This window comes from Thermobia domestica, chromosome 17 (assembly GCF_964235325.1).
Source record: "Thermobia domestica chromosome 17, izTheDome1.hap1.1, whole genome shotgun sequence".
NCBI lineage: Eukaryota > Metazoa > Arthropoda > Insecta > Zygentoma > Lepismatidae > Thermobia > Thermobia domestica.
Window position 1 is genome coordinate 86,067,686 of NC_137470.1, and position 24,187 is coordinate 86,091,872.

The following is a 24,187-nucleotide window of genomic DNA, read 5'->3' on the forward strand; positions in this document are numbered from 1 at the left end:
CATTCACATTTCTAACATTCAAATTTAATTAACATTAGAAATTTGACAGTAATAAATTATATTATAAAACCATTGTTTTAACAATTAGACTTAATAAATGAAATGATCATTTGGAATAAACTAATAAAAATGTTATTTCTTTAAAATTTCACCTACCAAAAAGTAATTTCCTAGTCAAGTTAGAGAATATTAGATTCGTATTCGCTCTATTTTTTTGAGTATAGCAACACTAACGTTGGGAAGCTAGTACTAAGCAGCACTAACGGAGGACTAACGATTGGTATAGTTACTTTCGTTAGTGCTTTAATTTTTGTGTATGCGTATGCTAACTTGACGTCAAGTTTGTCACACAACCAAAAAGTCGCTCTATTTTTTTTTAATCATAGGAGCACTAACGTTGGGAATCTAGCACTAACCAGAACTAACGATTGTATACGTTTGGTCATGTTGGCTAAATGTGTGTATGTTGACACATGTATAATAAACTCATAATTACTGATTGCACACGCGATAAAAATAAAACAAGAACACTTGCGCAAAACTCAAGTTCTCATTACTATTTTTTTTTTCCCGCACACACGTCAATTTATTAAAGTGAGCACAGTTCCTGTTATTACAAACAAGAAAAACGAATAGAAGTCCACTTTTAGCATACGTCGAAAATAGCGAAAATGAAAGGAAACTCGAACTACGCGGTGCTACCTGTTATACAACCGCACAAACCTAACAACTGACACACACCGACGACAAGTAGATAGGAGAGAACACGTGACATCACAGTAGCAAACTACCATATGACTGTAGACAGACACCTAGTTACAAAAAAACTACAACCAAGAATGTTGCACCAAAGGCACAAACAGTTCCAGGAAGTTACTGAACCTATAAGAACCGATTGAAGTCGCTGTCCGAGTCAAAGCAAAGACCTGCCGGGAGAAAAACAAAGTTAAATTCTGAACTATGAGCTCACGGATTGTACGATATTAGTAAACAAGCAATAGAGCCAGGCTTTGCCCAAGTGGGCCCAGCCCGAAAAAACCCGGTGGTTTTCTTCGGGTTGGACCTACCTGAAAAAAAAAAACACCTTAATACCCACCTGGGTTTTTGAGCTTTTTGTTAGTATATTATTGGTAAAACTAAGGTGATCACATTGAAAGTGTTTTGGACTTTCCTTGTACGAATTAGATGCTTTCACGTTAAGGTATACAACATTCAACATAAGACCTTCTGTTGAATGAATAAAAAAAACTTACTTTAGCTTGAGATAATTATAGAATAAATTAATGTATGGATTATGCTTATAGCCTACTTGACGTAATATATGCAGTTTTATATTTTAGAAAGTACTTTGCGTGAATAGTGTGCTCGCCGACGCCGAGGGACGTTATCCCTCATATGTTTGGCAGGTTTAAGGCCATAGGTGTTGGTAGTACCAGTAAATATGTAGTGCATTGGTAAAACTATTAGTATTATTTTTGTATTACCTTTGATGGTAACACAAGTATTCTTCAGTAAAATTTGGTTTTCCAACAACAATAGTTTAGTTTAGTCATTTGTTGCTACTCTTCAAATAAGCATTCTGTAGAATCAACACCAGCTATAGCGTAAAAATTCTTGTCAAATTTAAGAAGCTTAATGCTCGAAGTTCCGAAAACTATGTAACGCTTATTATTTCAAGTGCTGAATTCAAACTTCCGTACTAGTGGAAATTTCGATGTACAGTAAAGAAAGCTGCATTTTCGAAGAAAGAAAAAAAAAGTAAAAGAAGTGGTCGGGAAATTCCCGTAATTGAACGCACAAACCATCGGAATTGAATACATCAACAATAAAACTTTATTTTACGCAGGCAAGACATCTTGAAACATTTATTTTGTAAAACGTGAATTATATCTTTGTTTTAAATTAATATATTTGGTGAACCTCACTGAGGCTCCTGGGGTAATTCGATATACATTTGTTCGTTTGGCTGCCTGTAGGCCTACCACACATACTACAGGGTATCACTTTCGGTCTTTTAAGTTAAAATTTTCACGGTACAAGCACGAGACAAAGTAAGTTTCCTATATAGATTTTTGCAGCATAACGTAAAATTTCAAAACGGCGGCAATTTTTCTTTTCAAAATAGCGGGTAACCACGCTACAAAGCGCAATTTTCGGTCTTTTAAGTTCAAATTTTCAGGGTACATGCACGAGACATTCTAAATTTGCTGTATAGATTTCCTCGGCGATCTAGTGTAAAATTTCAAAATAATGGCCATTTTTTCAAAACAGCAGTGAACAGAAAATTGTTGCAAGTTGTGACGATGATAGTCTTGAAATATAAATCACATTTTAAACACTTTTCCCCCAAAGATATTGAAATATTTCGGAAAAAAAAAACGAAAAAACTCATATGGGCCCAGGTGGGTTGGGCTTAAAAGAAAAAAGGGATTTTTCTAACTCTGAATAGAGCATATTTGACTCTTCCAAACACTTTGTTTTATTAACTAACCTAGGACGTACGCTGCTGTAATAGAGGGAAATACAGAACGGCAACTAAGAAAACAAAAAAATGAAATCTTTGAGTTTTACGTCCCACACTTATGCCGGTTAGGCTAAAGGAGACTGTGATGATGAGTAATGAATGAAATGGTGGAATGAAGAAAGTGGGAGGAGACGGGAGAACCCGAGAAAACCCACACGGTGTTTGTCCACCACAAAGTTCAGTTGACAGGGGCTGGGATCGAACCCGGAACCCCAAGCACCAGAGGTGAACGCTCTACCACTGAGCTACCGCGGCCCTCAGAACGGAAACTAAGAGGGGGAGTTGTATCTAATGTTCTGAAATGAGGCAAGATAGGTGCTATCCCACTTTGTGTGTGTGTGAAGGGGAAGGCAAAGAATTAGTAATATCCATGGATGAATAGGTTACTCGGTTTCATAATAGGATTGAACATGTAAGAAAATACATCGCGGGCGTTCCTGCTCCGCTCCTGCCTTGATTCGATCAGATAGCATTCATGACTTTTACTGGCTCCCTAGCACATATTGGTTCGTGTTCTGTGGGTTGTAGGCTTTATGGCATACGCCCACACTTCATTTATGATCAGCCCTCCTGAAGTCACTCTGCAACTTGTAATGTAGCTCCTCAGTTATTGCATCTTATGCTGAGGGAAATGCATTTTATATTTATATAAGTATGCACCTGTAGAATGGGAAAGCACGCAGGAAAGTATTATTTTTGTATGAATTTTGTAACTTTTAATATCCCAGGAACATATGTTTGATATGGGGCACCAATCCCGAAACTCCTAAACGTTTATTTACGTAATATTGTAAGGATTTTTGTAATTTCTCAGTAGTGCGTAGTTTGCCACACTTAACACTTGAAAGTTACTAACTTTGTGCTGTAAAACTAAATAGGTGCATACGGGTGTAGGAAAGAGCAAAGGAAGCATGAACGTAAGAAATATTTCTGATTAACAGTGAAAAGTAAACGCCGGAAATCAAACAGGAGTAATTGTAGGTAAAGTATATTAAAATAAGAGGACTAAGTAGTAAAACAGCATTGAAAACGGGTTCGTGTGTGTTTTATCTGGGGCTGCCGTCTGCGGAAGTTTAACCCTTTTCATTTATATATTAGAGTGGTCCAGCATAGAATGGTAAAGAAAAAAGGGTCTCTGATCTAAACGCATAGTTGTCAATTTTGATCCATATGGTCTAAATATACTGAATGAAAAATCTCATCGCGGTAAAAAAATATTTAGAGGTCGCTCAAAGACTTCAATTATGCTCCATACCTGTTATTTGAAATATTGAACGTATTCGCATTTAAGCGGTGATGGACCTTTTCGTTGTTTTGTGCAATGCTTCTGAATTTCATCCAAAAACAACATTAAAGTGGCCAGGATTTCGTAATAGGAAGAGGAGAAGGGGTCCGTGACATGAAATAACCCCGTTACAACAATATTCATTTTTAATTTACACCCCCCGTTTCCTCCACACAAAGCTGCTCATAAGAAAGAGTAACCAAACGCTTGTTGCTGTAGCTTTTTATTTTTAACGCTGATTCTTTTTTTCTCGTTTCTTTCTTGTTTAATCCTTCCTTAATTTTTCCATTTTTTGGTTTCAAAGGGGGGGTCCATACCCCCCTGGCTACGTGCCTGAAATGGCGTTTCTAGTGTAGGCATGAATATAAGACATATAAGTCCACGACTGGAAGAGAAACGGGGTTATATTTATGATTGGTACCGTCTAAAATAAGGATAAATTTCACCTAATTAATTATGCACCTTCCACAATTTTGGAGAACATATTAGAGGTCCAAATATTCCACTGTTTCAACGTTTCGAAGAGTTTTGACCAAACCTTAAGCATTATAATTTTAAGGCGCTGGAAGACGAACGCCTTTCCATGCCATATGTACGAACACTGTAAAATGAAGTTATGTTTCTACAAAATTGTCTTTTACATAAGGAAGATAATAACTATGTTCCCCGTGATGATTATAAAGAAATGATAGTTTTGCCTGTTGATACTTGGTGAATTTCCAAAGGAGTACCTTTCGTTTCAAGTCACCAGGTGTTTACCATATAGCTTGTTGGATGGGAAAGGTAATACGCTGCTTCAAGATATAAATTTTCCGCGAAATGTTTAAGTTTACAATCAAAGAGGAAAAAAATCTGCGGGAAGTGTGTTTATTTGCAAGTCTCATATACGTGAAAGTATGGATTTCGTGTCCCAAGACATGTGATGCCCCCGTCAACGACTTACTTCTGTTCAAGCAGATCAAAGAATACGCCATAGTGAATAAATCTGTGTCTGAATCTGCAATGAACAAGTTTCAAACTCACTTGTGGTATCTTGAAGCAGAGTTAGTTCCACTCTCACTTTTCTCTGAGAAGTTATCTTTCGAGGACAAGCGGAATATTATAAATCGTCTTAAGGCTTGTGAAGAAAATTGGTGTTCAAGAAGCATAAAACTCACAGAATGCCACGGCTTAGAAACAAATAATCTTCATGATTTGATTAATTCAGCCTATCTTTGCGCCTTACATTTTCTTCGAGTTGACATCAATTTCATGTTCCAATGTGATCCCGAGCACTGGAGTAACTCGGACAAATTCCAAAAGGAGAAACGAATCGTCGAGTCACTTAACGTTGTCAACGATGCTGCTGAACGTTCAGTGGCCCTTATGTCCAATTTTAATGAGTCAATCACAAAGAAGGAAAGTGAAATGCAAAGCCTAATTCAGGTTGTTGAGGACCACAGACAGCGTGTTTCAGACGCTCGAAAGAGCACTGAAAATTTACTAACTTCGTTAATAATCTTATTTTTCCTGTTTAAAATGAGCAGCAACTGCATATTTAGAGGTATCTCACTTATTTTGAAATCAATAAATGGTAATTTTGGTAATAGCTATTTGCAACTTTAGTAATAATAAATAATTCATTTTGTAGGGCAAAAAGTACAATTTACATTATAAGGATTGAATTTTTAAACCTCCAATATGTCTCGTATACGACGTAATTATATGCATCCTATGGCAAAAATTCGTGTTGCCTGAGTGACCCCTAAATATTATCCAATTGAGTTGATTTTTTGCAGTAAAATATGATTGTCGGAAAAGAACAATATTAGCAACTATGCGCAATTACATTCGCCAAAAAAATTTTTTTTGACCACCCTAATATATATATATAATATGTGTGTGTGTGTGCGCCCGTGTAACGTGGGTTCCTGTCACCACAGCATGGCGCGTCCTCAGATTGCGGATCGAGGAGAACGCCTCTAGATATAGAGGTTAGCTGCGAATATACTGAATACGCAGTCGCGGACAGACGACTAGGAGTGATCCTCCAGCTTGGGGGTTTGGTAAGGCTAATAACCTCATTCTCTAAAAAGCACTTGTTCAGAAATATTCACAAAAGCCTCGGACAAGGACTGGTAACTTGGCACGACCTCAGCAAAAGAAAATGGACATGAGATTTGGAACATGGAATGTTAGAAGTCTTTATAAAGCAGGCACGTTAAAATCCGTAACGAGTGAGTTCGAGAAATACAGGATAGACCTAGTAGGAGTTTAGGAAGTTAGGTGGGAACGAAATGGATCTGTTAATTCCGGAAATTTTACGTTCTTTTACTAGGAAGGAAATAAAAACCACCAATTAGGAACAGGGTTTTTCGTTCACAAACGAACATTACCAGCAATTAAGCGGGTTGAATTTGTTACTGACAGACTTCCTTTTATTACTCTTAAGGATCGGTAGTGTGATATTATTGTTTCAATGTACATGCCCCAACAGAAGATAAGGATGACGATATAAAAGACAGTTTTTTACGAAGAAATGGAACGGATATTTGACCAACTCCCGCGATACCATATGAAAATTCTATTAGGGGATTTGAATGCGAAGATAGGACGAGAGGATATTTTCAAACCGATTATGGGAACGAAAGTCTGCGTAAGGAAAGTAATGACGACGGTGTTAGACTCGTGAACTTTGCAACATCCAAAACCCTAATCGTGAAGAGTACAAAATTCCCACATCGCGACCTTCATAAATACACATGGGCCTCACCAGACGGAAAAACACATAATCAAATTGATCACGTTTTAGTAGATAGAAGAAGGCAATCTAGCATAATTGATGTCCGGTCGTTTAGAGGGGCTGATTCTGATACTGATCACTACCTGGTAGCAGCGATAATACAAGAGAGATTGTAGTTCAATAAAGGTAATATTCAATGTCCGAAAACGGAGAGATTTAATTTAAAGAAATTAGAAGAGAGCCAGGTAAGAGAGGAATACAAGATTGAAGTTTCGAATAGATCCTCGGCTTTAGAAGATTCGGAGTGCACTGGTGTTGAGGACATTTGAATTGAAATTAGAGATAGTATTAAAACTTCAGCAAAAGAAAAATTGGGATACGCGGAAATACATATGAACAAACCATGGTCCGACCAGGAATACATTAAACTAGCAGAGAAGAGAAAACAGGCAAAATTACGTTGGCTACAAAATCCGAATGAAATAACTACATAAAATTTCGTAGACATCAGGCGGGAAACTTAAAAAACCTTTCGAACAAAGAAACGCGAATTTTTGAAAGCTAAAATTAAGGAACTTGTAGATAATAGCAAAAATTAAAACATTCGGGACATATATAAGGGGATCAACAAATTTAAGAAAGGCTATCAACCTCGTACTTATATGTTAAAGAAAGCTGACGGAACAGTTCTCACTGATACGGATAGCATCTTAAATAGATGGAAAGATTTCTTTGACGATCTGCTGAACACGCAGCCAAAAACTAATGTGCGTGGAGAAAAGGAGATACACCGCAAACCGTATATTCCAGAACCTAACAGAATAGAAATAGGAACCGCTATAAAGAAATTAAAGAAACACAAATCTCCTGGTGTAGACGAAATTCCAGCTGAGTTAACTCTAGCTGGAGGCGAAAAATTGTGGAACAAGATACTCAAACTCATTCTCCTTATCTGGAACAAGGAAGAATTGCCACAAGAGTGGAAAGAATCAATTATTGTTGCAATTGACAAGAAAGGTAATAAAACTAACTGTAATAATTATCGAGGCATTTCTCTTCTGTCAACATCCTATAAAATACTTTCAAATATTCTACCAGAAAGACTGACCCTATACGCAGATGAAATTATTGGACATTATCAGTGCGGATTTAGACGAAATCGATCAACTATCGACCAAATATTAACCATTCGCCAAGTACTCGAAAAGAAGTGGGAATACAATACCCCGGTACATGAACTACAGTGAAACCTGTCTATGTTGGCTACCATCGGTTCCATCGAAAAGTGGCCAACTTAGGCAGGTGGCCAACTTACAGAAAATAAATGTGATTTGTGTATTTTTAGAATAGGATTTCTAGTACTACTTAATTGTAAAATTTTAATAAGCAGTGGCACGACAGCTACTTATAAATAACGTAGGCCTATATAGAGTAATCATAAAAATATACAGTATTAGAAAATATTACTATAGTATGCGAGAGCGCCGATTTCTCTATAAATTTGGGGAGTCCATTCAGATGCAGAAGTATATATCTATATGAAGATTTTAAGACAAATTGCACTCAAATTATACAAAATATTGTATACTCATAAATAAAATAAAGGCCACATGAGCTTTGGGGGGCCAGGGCCCCCACGGTTCCCCAGGATCGGCGCTCTTGATAGTATGTTTATTATATATGCATACCTTTCTCTTCCTGAAAAATAGTCTGGTACATTAGATTATTCGGATTGAAAACACAATAACACAAACAACCATGAAATAGAAGTGTATGTACGCAGTTTATTGAAATTGATATTATAGCACACTGAGTTATTCAGATTAAAAACAAGAAAAGCTAAGTTATAAATTGAGAAATTCATATGCAATTTATATGACTTCTTTTCAGTTGTTACTGAATGGTGGTCCATTCTAGACATATTTGCTTTATTCTTTTTGGCAGATATGCACATTCTAATATTGTAGTTAACTACCTCTTGTTAATGACATAGAAGTGTTTCCTTCAGAGCAAAAGATGTTTTGAGAAAATCTTGAGGGAATTCATATCTCAAAACCTCCGATACTATACCTTTTGACATGCAGTCAGGTGCCAATAAATGACAATTGAGCTTTAACCTTGAGAATTTTCCGGAATTACTAAAGCTTCCCATTGATGAAAGGAGCCGATATAGCTAATGGTTTTACCAAAACAGACAGGGTAAACAAATACGTACAACCATTTCCTGAATTCCTGTACGTGCTTTTTCTTATTCACATCTTCCTTCACCACCCTTTTATGAGGGTACTGTTCTGGCCATTGACCTCCAAGAACAAATCGTGCGAATCTATGTTTCTTTGTGTCCAGTCACAAATACAGAACATCTGCCTCTCATACGGGAATTGGAAAGAGTTAAGAAAAATAACAAAACTGTATTTTTCGTGGCCAAGATATGCAGGTAAATTTATAATTATCATCATAGGGTAAACATTGTTTCAGTGTGGCTAACTTCCAAGATAGATAGGTGGCCAACTTATAGAGTACTTAGTAACGAATGTCTTATGGGAAAATGCAGGTTCAAGACGAACTAGGCCAAGATAAGCAGGTGGCCAAGTTGACAGGTTTCACTGTATTTATTGATTTTAGAAAGGCTTACGACTCGGTTAGGGGAGAAACATTATACAACGTTCTTAAAGAACCTGGAATACCGAGAATGCCAATTAGATTAATTAAGATATGTTTAAATGAATCCCAAAGTAAAGTCCGGGTAGGAAACTTTTTGTCCACGAGCTTTCACGTCGAAAATGGCCTGAAACAAGGAGATGCGTTGTCGCCATTATTATTCAACTTTGTCCTGGAATACGCTATAAGAAAAATCAAAGATAGCAACCAGAACCTAGAGTTGAACGGTATTCACCTCAGGTTATAGCATATGCTGATGATGTAAATTTAATAGGGGATGACAGGAGAACAATAGAAAGAAATGGAGGTATCTCATTAAACGCTTGCAGGGGAATGGGTTTAGAAGTAAATGCAGAGAAAACTTAATACATGGAAGTGCGTCGGGACCATATATACAGCAAATTATAGATGCGTTAAAATATTTAATAATACTTTTGATAAAATGGATACTTTCAAATATCTACGATCAATATTAACTAGGGTTGGCAAAAACCATGGTTTTTTGGTTTAAATAATTTGCTCTATATATTCATACCATATATGGACAGAAATAAGCTTGTTTCACCTTAATGTTATTATGCAACAACCGGGTTATATTGGAAGGGGTCAGGCAAGCTTAAAGCGGAATAAAAACCGCTTCTTGAATTACATCCGAGAGAAATTGTCCCCCGTTTGAACTCGGAACTAGGACTAATTGGCCACAAATGCGATACGTCTGCCGACTCACTCACGAAGGAATCCTGATAAAAATACGTTGTACTGATCTTTACATGCTTCTTAATATAACTGTCAAGAGTCATTTCAGAAGGACAGAAAGATAAACAGTTGCACAAGTGAAACCATTATACAGAATTACATATGGACAATTTCAAAGTACTACGGAGTACAGAAGAACTAATTTAGTTCAAGTTAGTTAACAACGACTTTTATTGGTCCAAATTAAAGAAATACAACGACTTAATTTGCATATCAGTAAGAAAAGTGAATAAAGATACGAATTATTTGAGTCCACTTTGGCTCGGACTCATTTATACATAAATAGATACCAAAGATACTTCTCATTTCCCTAAATGCCTCTCGTGGGATCTGTATGACTCCCCCCCCCCCCCCAACACACACACACACGCACAAAAAGTACGGCATTTCGATGTATTTTATCAATAGTAAACATTGAAACGACATAATATTTAGAATTTTTCTTTGATTGCAATTACATAATAATAACTACAAAAAGTCACAAAACAAACATTTATAAACTTATATATATATGTATATAAAGTTGCTTTGGTAGTATAATCTTTTTGAGTAATAAATGGGGAATTTAGGTCTGAATATAATACAAATAATATACGAGAATGAAACGTGATAACCCACAAATGTGTGTTCATCAAGATATTACAAACACTTACACTTTTACGGTTTTCTTTTTTTTTTTTTTTTTTTTGCCTAGCTGGTTTAAACCAGCCAACCCTGATACTAACAGATGAAAACCATATTCACGAAGAAATTAAATGTCGACTAAAAGCAAGGAATTCATGTTGTTATTCAGTTCAAAATCTCTTGTTGTCGCGAATTATGTCGAGGAATTTGAAGCTTAAAATATAGAAAACGATAATCATGCATGGTGTTCTATATGGCTGCGAAACGTGGGCGCTTACTCTGAAAGAAGAACATAGACTGAAAGTATTTGAGAACAAGATCCTGAGACGAATATTCGGACCTAAGAGGAACAGGAATTGGGAATGGCGGAAACTTCATAACGAGGAACTACATAATTTATACGGTTTACCAAACATTGTTAGGGTCAACAAGTCTAGAAGGCTCAGATGGGCAGGTCATGTAGCTAGAATGGAAGAAAGTAGAAACGCTTTCAATGTTTTAACTGGAAGACCAATTGGAAAACAACCATTAGGAAGACCTAGGCGCAGATGGGAGAACAATATTAAGATGGATCTCGCAGAGATAGGAACACAAAGTAGAAAATGTATCCAGTTTGCTAAGGACAGAAGCCAGTGGAGAGCTTTTGTGAACGTAGCATTGAACGTCTGGGTTCCATAAGCCATAGAAAATGAAATGAAATTTTTGAGTTTTACATCCCACGGTTATGCCGGTTAGGCTAAAGGAGACAGTGATGATGAGTAATGAATGAAATGGTGGAATGAAGAAAGTGGTAGGAAACGGGAGAACCCAAAGAAAACTCACGCACACGGTGTTTGTCCACCCATAAGCCATAGAGTTATATATATGTGCATGAAACACTGTAGTTACCAAGGATGTTATAAAATAGAGGATCTGCCCATACGTATCTTCTTCCTATGAACTCAGTGAAGTCAAAAAAACAACCGAGCATCGTGTGAATCGGCACGTCTGATTGGCTGCTCTCGCTTCCGCCTTGATTGTTGGCTCGAAACATTGCAATCTTAGTGGCGCGGAGCGGACAGAGTAGGTGTGGCGAAACTGTGACGTATGGCTTCACGACTTTGTAGTATGGGCAGATCCTCTATTTTGAAACATCCTTGGTATTTACAGCCTTAAAAGTGCACTCTTCTAAAGTTGTCATGCGCCGAGCAGGAGTACAACGTCAGTTATAAAATACGATCTGTGAAAATACTATTAAGATGAGAAGAAGACATATTATTGGTAATTAATTTCTTGTGATCCAATTGTAAATCTGCATCAAAAAAGTTACGTTCTTGGTCTCAAAGATTTTATGGGCAAATACAAGTATGATTGGTAGTTCTAGTAAAACATAACAAATTTCCATTATTATCTGATATGTTAAGCAAAAGATATAAGAAATTTTTGTTTAGATTCAATTTATCTTGCAAATCATTTATACCTAACGGATAAAATATTCTTTCACTATTCTTATTTCTTGTAGTCAGTGGCATATTTCTTGGTGTAAATCTCGATAGTAAGTCTGCTGTATGCTTGTTTATATAAGGGCAACCAGCAGGAATATTTGTGGAAAAATATCAGTTTACTTGTTATGTTTTCTGACCCATATTACATCAAATCCTCAAAAGTATCAGTTTCAATCCTTGACTTACTTTCTATGCCTACGTAAGATTTCCTGTTTTTTACTACATATACAGTTACACATAAATCAGAGGCAGCTTCCCAAAACACGACTTAGTAACTTAATTCATGTTTTTAAATTAAGGTGAATGGGGAAATAATTGGGTCGAGCTTTTCGTCCGTAAGATGGTATGGATTGTGTAACCCGTTCGATGGAGATTTATACTTTGTGTCCCACTACAAATTCAGTGCATATGTGCAGTCTTTTTCTCTAAATCTATTCTTAGTGCTTTGAGAGTTCAGTTTCATTGGGCAGGGGGGAGGGGGGCGGTGAATTCCTTGGTTCAGGTAAACTTTAGGAGGACATCATCATTGTTGGTATAATTACATAGTTTTTCCGGCAAAATTCGTCACAGTAAAGAAAGTTATAGTTTTGCAAACAGACCTTACTTTACCCACGAACTGAGTGCAAACATATGCCATAAAACCAGCAAGTACGAAGTACATGCATCCATATATGCTAGGTGGTCAACACCCAGGTACAGCTAGAAACGAAGCGGGTGGAATCATGCGCCAGCGCGTCTGTAAAAAGCAGGGTTGGCAAAAACCATGGTTTTTATTGAAAAAACCAAAAAAACAGTTTTTTTGGTTTAAACCTTTTTTTTTTTTAAATAATTTGCTCTATGTATTTATATCACATATGGACAGAAGTAAGCTTGTTTTGCCTTAGTGTTAGTATGCAACAACCGGGTTACGCTGAAAGGAGTCACATAAGCTTAAAGCGGAATCCAAACCGCTTCTCGGCTTATATCCAAGAGAAATTGTCCTCCATTTGAACTTGAAACCTGGACTAATTTTCCAAAAATGCGATACGTCTACCGACTCACTCACGAAGGACTCCTGATAAAAATTCGTTGACTGATCTTTACATATTTGTTAATATAATCGTCGAGAGTCATTAGGACAGGACAAAAAGATAAACAATTGCACAAGTGGAACCATTATATAGAATTACATAGGGACACTTTCAAAGCACTACAGAGTACAGAAGGACTAATTTAGTCCAAGTCAGTTCATTACGAATTCATTAGTCCAAGTTAAAGAAATATAACGACTTACTTTGCATATCAGTAAGAAAAGTGAATAAAGATACGAATTATTTGAGTCCACTTTGGCTCTGACCCATTTATACATAAACAGTTACCAAAGATTCTTATTTCAATAATTGTCTCTCGTGGAGTTTGTATGACCCCCCTCCCAAAAAAATACAGTATTTCGATGTATTTTATCAATAGTAAACATTATTAAAACGAAACAATGTTTAGAATTTTCCTTGGGTTGCGTAACAATAACAACAAACTATAAAAAAAAAAAAAAATCACAAAAGAAACATCCATATAGTTACATAAAAAGGTTGCTTTTGTAATATAATGTCTTTGAGTAAAGAGTGGGGAATTTAGGTCTGAATATAGTACGAATATTATATGGGAGTAAAACGTGATAACCCACAAATGTGTGTCCATCAAGATTTTACGAATAGTTACACTTTTAGGAACATTTTTCGTTTTTTGGTTTAAACCAGATGTTTTTTTCGAAAAAACCAGCTGGTTTAAACCAGCCAACCCTGGTAAAAAGCAAATGCGGAATAACAGTGGATATGAGCAAAACTGAAGAAAAGTGCGATACTACACTCCAGGTTTGAAGTAGACACTGCACAATGGTTTCCTTATGGAAGAATGCGTCGTAGACGATGTAAACAAACAATAAACATATTTGTAATGACCGATTCCATTTCAAATTGTCCAGGCAAACAGGCAAACCACCATTGGTCCTAATCATAGCCTCAGGTTTCATTTATTTTTTTTTTATATGGGATCTACATGCAATATTATTAGACCCGTATTTTTTTCTTTTTGCTGAAAAAAATTTTTCCTTCCATATACAGCCATCCAAAATGGTTGCCCTCCTCTAGGATTGCTCGAAAAAATGAAATAGCAGGAAGAGTATAAAGTTGTGTGTTTCGGTGGAGGGCCAAAATTTGTCTTGGTCCAATAGGAATCGCGCAATTCACTCGCAATGTTCCCAACTTCGGTGAAACATTTTATTTTTTCTGTCCTCACGAGCAATATCAACCATCTGCTTCTAGCATCGAAATCTACTCCATAAGGTCTCTTGAAAATATAAAGGACTTACGTTTCTGATTATTACATCCTACGTTATAGTATGATGAAAAGCTAAAAATTTCATTTGGACGCTTTTTTTTTTTTTTTTTTTTTTTTTTTCAACTATTGGAGAAGTACCTAAGTATTTAATATCCGTTAACCGTTCATGCGGTTACAGCCCCTAACATTCGCAATTAATTATTGAAATTTAGATTTTTGTACTTGAAATGTAAATATTTCCTATGAGCATTTGTGTCCTATACACAAGGCGAATTGAAAGGGAGTATAAAAATTTTGAGAGATGAATCCTGACATCAAATCCAGTAGAAAAGTTCCTACAAACATGAGTCGAATTCCGCTTCGTTTTCGAGTTACAGGGTTTCCAACTCGGCTCGCGACAATGGAATGTAAAATATATATTTCGCGTTAAATCAGAAACTGTGTGTCAAAGTTAAGATGAAGTTTAGAAAGTTGATTTGTATCGATATGATAATTTTTACGTGCGTTGCAATTCGGTTGGCAGTGTTGCCTACTTGGTAGAATTTTTAGCTGTTTCCGAATCACACTACGTGGTTTTTATTTGATATTTGATATCCATTAATGATTGTAAACATCACATGAAGCACAAATTTCCCCACATCACCAGTTTTCAAAAACTTACATGTGTTTCAATAAAAGGTTTTATCTCGTGCGTTATTGATAGTTTGCAACATTGAGTGTGAATTTTACTTTATGTTTACCTTGATTAGTAAGACCAAAATGGCGAATAGAAACTACGTCTGTGTCAGTTGTAATAATAATAATAATAATAATAATAAAGAAGAAGAAAATTTCTTTTTATTATTGAAGAACGACTCGTAACTCCACGCATCAAGTCCGAACTTATTAAAGAAGCAAAGTGATATCTGCTGGACAAGTTGTAACGTGTTCAAGAAGTTCTGCTGCAACCACGAAACAGTTCATTACGTGATTCGGTGTTGTAAACATCGTTCTAGTGTTTCCTGGAACCATGAAAATTGTTTTTACTGGTAACATAACATTGTAGTGCACTAGTTACAGTGTTTGTGTGAATAACAATTGAGAAGTCCTATTACAGTAAGGACCGTATTAAGTGTGTTGATTATTCGATAAGGCATAAGAGGATTGTGTACAGATAGAATTCTTGACAAAAATTTTATCATGCGGTAAAATATATGTACAGCGCGTCTGCCAAAACGCAGTATTAGGAGAGGATAATTATTTGTATAAAGGGTGCTTTGAATATTTACCGTGAACAACATGAATGTGAGATATTGGTGACCACGGAAGAAAATGTAAATATGCACCAGCAAGATGAAGAATTTGTTTTTCTGAATGTAGATTTGGAAACGCTTAACTACACAGTTAACATACTAAACATGAATATGTAGCCATTAAAACGGCCGTTATCGGTGAAACCTAGACTATGGTGAAGGATTCACTTCTCAATTATTTTCATACTGCCTTTCAAATCACCTCGTGCACAGAACACAAGTAAGCATCCTCCCCTAACAGTACGTTTGGGCAGACACCCTGCACGCAATAAATATATTTTAACGCAAGATAATTTTTTTGGCGAGAATTCTTTCTGTAAACAATCTTCTTATGCCTTTTAGCATAATCAACACATTTAATACGGTCCTTACAGCAACAGAACTTCTCCATTGTTATTCACAGACACAGTAACTAGTGCACTGCAATGTCATGTTACCAGTGAAAACAATCTTCATGGTTCCAAAAAACACTAGAACGATGTTCACGACACCGAATCATGTAATGAACTGTTTCGTGGCTGCAGCAGAACTTCTTGAACAAGTTCAAACTTGATGCGTGGAGTTACGAGAGGTTCTGGAATAATAATAATAATAAAAAAATTCTTATTATTATCATTATTATTATGACAACTTACACATACATAGTTTTTATTCGACATTTTGGTTTTACTAATGATGGTAAACATCAAATAAAATTCACACTCAATGTTGCAAACTATCAATAACGCACGAGATAAAACCTTTTAATGAAACACATGTAAGTTTTCGAAAACTGGTGATGTGGAGAAAATTGTGCTTCATGTGATGTTTACAATCATTAATGAGCACCAAATATATATATATATAAAACGTAGTGTCATCCGGAAACAAGTAAAAATTCTACCAAGTTGGCAGCACTGCGAACCGAACTGCAACGCACGTAAAAATTATATTGATACAAATCAACTTCCTGAACTTCATCTTAACTTTAACACACAGTTTCTGATTTAACGCGAAACATATATTTTCTTTTCCATTGTCGCGAGCCGATTTTGTCCCGAGTTGAAAACCCTGTAACTCGAAAAGGAAGCGGAATTCGACTTGTGTTTATAGGAACTTTTCTACTGGATTTGATGTCAGGATTCATCTCTCAAAATTTTCATACTCCCTTTCAATTCGCCTTGTGTATAGAACACAAATACCCATAGGAAATATTTACATTTCAAGTACAAAAATCGAAATTTCAATAATTAATTGCGAATGTTAGGGGCTGTAGCCGCGTGAACTGTTGTAAAAGAATCAGATTTTTAAAAGGTGGGGCTTTGAGAAAATAGCGTCCGAACATGGCGTCTTAATGAAATTTTCAGCCTTTCATCATACTATAACGTAGGATGTAATAATCAGAAACGTAAGTCCTTAATATTTTCAAGAGACCTTATGGAGTAGATTTCGATGCTAGAAGCGGATGGATGATATTGATCGTGAGGACAGAAAAAAATGTTTGAAGCTAGCAAAAATTCCACCAAAGTTGGGAACATTGCGAATGAATTGCGCGATTCGTATTAGACCAATAGATGAATTTTGGCCCTCCACCGAAACACAACTTTGTACTTTTCCTGCTATTGCGATTATGTTACTAAGTACACTTCTTTCTCTACAACAGAACTTTTATTAATTTGACTTTTTTTTTTTCAGTTTTTCGAGCAATCCGAGAGGAGGGCAACCATTTCGGAAGGCTGTATATAGAAGAAAAAATTTTTTTCAGCAAAAAGAAAAAATAGGGGGTTATAGTTAAGGAGCCGTACTTCCCATTTAGGGAAGGACGAGAAACGCCATACTTTCAGGAATTATTCATTGACTATCTAGGATGTTAAAAAGTAGGTAATAGACTGAGTTCTTGCCCTTGTACTTAGGGTGTTTAGGTAGTGCAGCAGTAAGATCTATCCTCGTGCACGGGAGATGAGAAGTAGCTGTTCTTAACTATTACCAAATAGGGGTCTAATAATTTTGTATGTAGTTTCTAATTTTAAAAAATAAACTACATCTGAGACAGTCGTGTGGACCATCCTGGACGATTTGAAATAGAATCACTCTAATGACTGCCGACTTTAATCCCTTTAACTCACACTGATTTCAACGAATCAAGTGACACATAATTTAAAAAGAAAAAAAAAGGAGAGAGAGAGAGAACAGATTTCCCTTTTCCTAAAATAAACAGTATTCGAATCTTGATCCCGTACAGTCTTACTATATGAATACATATCACAAATAACTGTAGTAGTAGTAGGAACGGGTTAGAAGGGAAAGGATCTAGATTACTGGTCCCCCATGTAGGTTAGTAACTGGATTGGTTTCTTTCTGTACTAAAGTTTATACATTTAATTTACACAGTATTGCCGAGCAAGCGCAAGCGAGTGAAGGCGGGTTAGAGCCCCGCAGGGCACGTTGTTTTCTGTCTTTATTACTGCTCAATTTGAAGAGGCACCAGCAATCTAGAACTTCACCGGTTAGAAGCCCCGCATGGGTTGGTTGGGTTCTGTTCTCGACATAAAATGGGCAAATTAAAGATTTGCCCAAGTTTTTCTGCACATTTTACAATCTGTGGATCCGTATAGTAAAACTGTACCCCTGATCCCGTATAAAGTACCAATTCGCCTTTCTTGTTTCATCTAAGCTACAATAATGTCGAGTATTATTTTCACATTATTGAAGCATCAACGGAGATAAAAAACGAGCAATTCCAGTTAATTAAAGACCTGATTTAAAACTAATTTGTACTGAAATCTGAGATGCAAGAGAGCTATCTAGGGACTTACAACAAATACACGTTAATTTTACCCATTATAAATAATTTCTCGCTATGTTGCGTTAAGAGCTATCAACTGAATGACAATATTCTATTCTTTTACCTTTCTTGAAGACAGCTGATTGCACTTGTCCATAGATTCTTCCCAAAACGCTTGCCATATTCAACCCGACTCAACCAGTTCTTCAATTTCGACCACAGAATATATCGCGTACTCTTCTTCTCAACAAGTGTTGCCAACACTTTACGAGAAAAAGTGGCTAAAATCAATATCTAAAAATGGCCAGAAATGGGTAGGAAAAAAATAAAAGAAGCTTCTGCGCTGAGAGAAAGCTGAAAAATTCGGTTCCTACAATAACATAAAATTAACCTTTAGGACACGAAGTAACTATATTTAGTTACCTAAAAATAAGGCTTGGGATACGAAGTAACTATTTATAGATACCTTGCAGTTTGCCCACTAAACCTACTATCCATTTCATAAAGATAGGCCCCTGACTTTGCGGTGCTGCCGTGATGTCCAGTCAAAACTTATATTTCATTGTCATACCTCGTTGGAATTGCTGGAATGTTGTCTTTTCAATACTTAAGACATAAAAATTTTCTTTGTACTATGTAGTGAGAAAAAAATAAAAATTAATGAAAAAGTGTGTAATTTTTCGTACTTTTTTGGTAGATCAATGTTTATTGAGCTATATCTCAGAAAAGAGATCACGTGAAATAATTTCCTGTGTACAATACGTAGATGCATCCATTAACTGTAAGTTGTGAAAAGTTCAATTTTCATCACTTGATATCTTTTGTGTAATTAAAACAAATGTACGACGCTCTGATCTCCTTTACCATGGTAGGTAGAGAAACGTACAAAACACTGTTCGAAAATTTGGAAGTCTAGTGTTCCAAATATTTGGAACTATTAACAAAAAAGGGTTTAGTTGGTAGAGTACTTATTTTTTTAAAAAATATGTTTACTTCAACATGTTCTCTGCGTTAAGCGGTGAGCCATGTTGCAGCCCAATCTTTAAATTCCCCGCGCTTATATGAAGAAACAGCATACAGTAAATGGAAGTGCGGCAACGCTGTCGTGCAGTGTTGTCGCGTTCAGGAAGCTTGTAGCGCGAAGCCTACTTCATAAGAATGTAATAGGAAAAAGTATTTATTATAACCTTTCACAACATCATAAAAATATTAATGCATGTACACTCATGTCTAAAATTATTGTCGCATGTCTATAAATATGTTATTGTAGGAATATAATTTGATAACGAATTCGCTTGGTATTTCTTATAATGTTAGTATGTGTATAATCGGCAAAGATATGTATATGGCAAATTTCATGTCAGAAGAGCAGTAAATAAGAACAATAAAACGAAACTAAAATTTTCTTATCCATTTAGCAACATTTTGTTTTACTCATGCTAATTTTCGTATTCTTTTCCTATGAAATTTACCACAAATATACATTTCCCGACTCCACATATAGTATCAGTATTTAAAGTACCCTGCAAAATCATTATCAAATTATATTCTTACAAGAAGACAGTTATACATATGCGACAATAATTTTGGACATGAGTGTACCCATCTCAATGTAATCGAAATAAAACGTTGAAGTAACACATCCAAAAACTCATCTCTTAATCTATTTACTTCATTCACTTTCGTCATGGCTTTGTTGACTCATCGCTGCTCCTGCTATCTTCCCTAATATTTATAAACAATGGCTCCATTTCTACCTCAAGATCTACACTCTCCAGCTTACGAACATGTTAAAGGTTAAAAAGAAATGTACTCTAGCCTTGGCAATTACGTGTTTACCCAAGTTCTGCGATCAATTCCTCTGCCGAATGTACAGTAACACAGAATGGGTCCTTTGTTTTCTTTCAACGAAAGAAAACAATGCAATGAGTAGGTGGCGAGGGCTGTATTTGCGTCTAATCACGTCGCACTGATTAAGTCTTCAACACTTCCCTTCGGTTCGTAGGCGTCAAAAACTGACACACGCATTCATATCATATGGGTTCATTGCAATGAGACGGACGAACAGGCATTTATATTTTCGTGAGTATATCTTGTGCTTTTTGATTTAAAAAAAAAAAAAATGGATATTCCTTCACGAGCGGCGGTGTTACAAAAAGAAGAGGCAAAATGTTTGGCGATAATGAAATTGCAGAACTGATGAATGACTCCGACTCAGACGGTTATGAGTTAGTAATTAATAGTAAGGACATTGATTATTCTGTGCTCAGTGGCGTATCCGGGAGTGAACAAGATAGTAACTCTGTTTCAAGTAAACCTGAGGCTGCGCCGAAAAAAAAAAAACGCGTCATTCCTATTCAAAGGCAGATTCTAATGTAGCTTGGAGCTCTTAAAACTGAAAACAGATTTTCTGTGAAGTGTAAACTCAATATTACATATCAACTAAGGTTGTATCATATAATAAACTTTGTGCGTGTTTTTGTTTCTGTGCAAGTGTATTTTGTACTGCGTGCAATAAGTGAAGAACTGACAAAAAGCAACAAATTTTCGAGGACCATCACATGCAAATCCAAACAAGATAAGAGTTCGCTTTTCTAATTTTGAACACTTGGTACATTTACTATATATCCTGTTAATTTCTAAGAAATTGGTTTAAAATCTGTGGAGACATTACATTTTAAAAATATCTCTAAAAAGTGCCGGACAGTGTGCGTGACAAGTTTAAATACCCGTCCGGCTGAGAGTGTATACGCGTCAGGAAAATGTGGCAACGTAGCACTCCGTATAAACTGCGATAGCGAAGGGCGCAAAGCAGAGAAAATCATAATGTCATATTTGTGATTGTTTATCTTTTAACACAAGTCAAAACAGTTTGGTTGAAAAAGCTACTTTAAGATCTTTCTAAAAGTTTTTTCAGATTGTTAATACACCGCCGCAAATCAGAGATAATGATGTCTCACTTTTTGCTGAATAACAAGAAAATTACTACGTGTTGAATAATGAAATTTTCAGAACTTGCAGGTAATATATGCATCTACATATCTTGCACAGGAAATTATTTCATGTTAACTCCTTTCCGAGATATAGTCCCATAAACATTGATTTACCAAAAAAATACGAAAAAATACGCACTTTTTCATTAATTTCTATTTTTTTCTCATTATACAGTACAAAGAAAATTTATATGTCTTAAGTATTGAAAAGACAACATTCCAACAATTCCAACGAGGTACGACAATGCAATATAAGTTTTGACTGGGCGTCACAGCAGCACCTCGAAGTCAGGGGCCTATCTTTATGAAATGGATAGTAATTGTTTTTTAACTTTCTGGGTATCAAATATATGCACTTGCACGCGTTTTATTTAGGAGTCATACTAGGCAACTGCTGAATGCAGAAATTATGTTGTTATTGCTTTTTAAAAGTGAACAAACGTGCCTGTTTGTATTTGTCATACAAGCTTTTTAAAACGCATTTCAATTTTTTAAAGTGCGCAATTTAGTTCTCAGAGGTTTAACACAACAATAAGTTAATTGTTGTGAAAGGAAATATAAATAATCAGCCAGGAGACGTTTCCCTTCCAATCTTGGTGCCAGGGACGTAATTGGGAATAGTGGGTGTGGGGGGAGAGGTCTTGACCTGGCTGAGAAAGAAAGATTTATTTCTGCACGTGGTAACAACATAGAGTGATAAGAGAGTTTGTTTGGGTTTCTGGGGGAGATCTTAAGTTGACAAAACCAGAGCACCACATAATATGACGTCACTAAATGTGATAGTAAGTTGAGCAGTGTTTGCAACTGATTTGGTGTCAACTTATTAATTTTATACTAGAGCAACAAGCCGGTAAAGAAAATATGTTTAAAAATGATTATCTGTTCATGAAGTAATATAATTAAAGAGATATTTGTATATTTGTATGAAAACATAGCATTTCCACACGCGATATTTGATTATGTTCTCCGCGAAAGATTTGTTGCCACAAAAAATTTGGAGATCCACAATATATAATTGATATAAAAATTAATGATAGGTCTACATCATATTAATATGTGACAGGCTCTTATCCATGGGGTCTAGGGGGCCGGGCCCCTCTAAATTTTTACGGTACTGGTCCCCTAAAATTTTCACAGTACGCTTGCTAATGAACTATAACAGAATGCAAAATTTCAAAGTCAGACGCACTCGCCAATCCAAAAATAATGGTCGCTAGTATCTCTCACGTACAAATTGAGATGTCCCCCCCCCAAACGGCCTTTGGTTTGACAAAGAAAAACCTCATATTCCGTGTTTTCTCTCACTCAGTGACAATTATTTTCTTACGAAACAGAAAATGCGCTTCCCTGTGAGTTCAGGCAGAAACCATTAATACTGAACACTGGCCGCCAGCTCTAAATTTCTTGTCGCCAATTTCTAGTCGAAAATTTGTACTCTGAGCTATAATATGATGATTAACTATAATACGTTTGGATCGGGACTCCCTCCCAAACTTCTATCGGGCTTCCCCTAGATTTTTGGGCTGGCTACCAGCCTAGTATGTGATAAGTGACAGGGCCGTAACTTGCGGAGGAAAAGGGCAAATGCTTCCCCAAGGAACCTCCCCGCCGCTCGAGGGGACCCATTTAAAGACAACATTTTCTTACTCCGTATACGATACGAACATGAAATTATAAATGAAGCATCGAATATGTCCACTATATTACATATACAAAACAACACATAAAAGGTAAATAAAACAAAAATGAGTCGCGGGCCCATTTCAACAAAAAAGTTTCATTAGGGGCCCTAGAAGTAATGTTTATTCGAATGGCTTTGATATTGGTCAATATTGCCCCCTTAATTAAAGAATGAGTCAGAAAAAACTTGGCCAGTAACTTTGACCAAAAAAGTAGGTAAAGAAATGAAAAGAAGAAAGGTCGTTTGCATATTTTAGTTGACTATAAAGTTTAAAAAAATAAACACACAAAATATATTATAAAGAACTAATTATGGAAAAATGCTCGTACATTACTCTTAATCCGCTTCATAAGAGTTCGCACATCTTCTTCTGTTATTTGATTGGCAGCTGCAGTCCACTTGCGACGAAAAGTTTTCAAGTCAGCCGCCTTCCCTTTTGATGTTTTCAATGTTCTTTTAATGTGGGCCCAATATTTTTCAATTGGCCTAAGTTCAGGGCAATTTGGTGAATTTGCCTCTCTTCGAACTGCGACGATACCCTTTTCTTTATAACAATCAGTGGCTGCTTTAGAGTAGTGAGAGGTAGCAAGATCTGACCAAAAGAAAACAGAGTTACTGTATGACATCACAAATGGATACAAGCGTTTTTGTAAACACTCCTTCGTATAAATTTCGCCGTTAATTGTCCCTGTTGTGATGAACGCTTTGCTTTTTTTACCGCATGAACAAATAGCTTGCCAAATCAAATATTGTTTGGGATATTTGGATGCCTTCCGTTGTTTAAATTTATCCTGCAAATCTCCCCTCTTCAGTGCCACGTACTACTCCTTTCCGGGAATTTGACTGAAATCAGCGACACAATAGGTTTCGTCGTCCATAATGCAACATCCATATTGAGTAAGGTACTGATCATAGAGTTTTCTTGCTCTGGATTTTGCCGTCACTTTTTGCTTTTCGTCTCGGTTAGGTACCTTTTGGACTTTGAAAGATCGTAAACTTTTCCTTGCTTAAATCTGTGCACTGTAGATTGGGACGCTTTGACCACACCAGCAACTGCTCTTTCCGATAAATAAGGATTTTGACGC

The 24,187-nt window shown here is 36.2% G+C and overlaps 1 protein-coding gene across 1 annotated transcript in view; it reads right to left on the reverse strand.

Annotated features, from left to right (window-relative positions):
• The window catches only part of LOC145673801 (NADH dehydrogenase [ubiquinone] iron-sulfur protein 3, mitochondrial-like), a 116,567-nt gene extending 97,861 nt beyond the window's left edge, over positions 1 to 18,706 (reverse strand). Inside the window, exon 1 of the mRNA XM_081743563.1 lies at positions 18,553 to 18,706. Coding sequence (XP_081599689.1) covers positions 18,553 to 18,610 — 58 coding nt within the window. The 5' untranslated portion in view covers positions 18,611 to 18,706. The remainder of the gene's footprint in view (positions 1 to 18,552) is intronic.
• Positions 18,707 to 24,187: the final 5,481 nt, after the last annotated feature.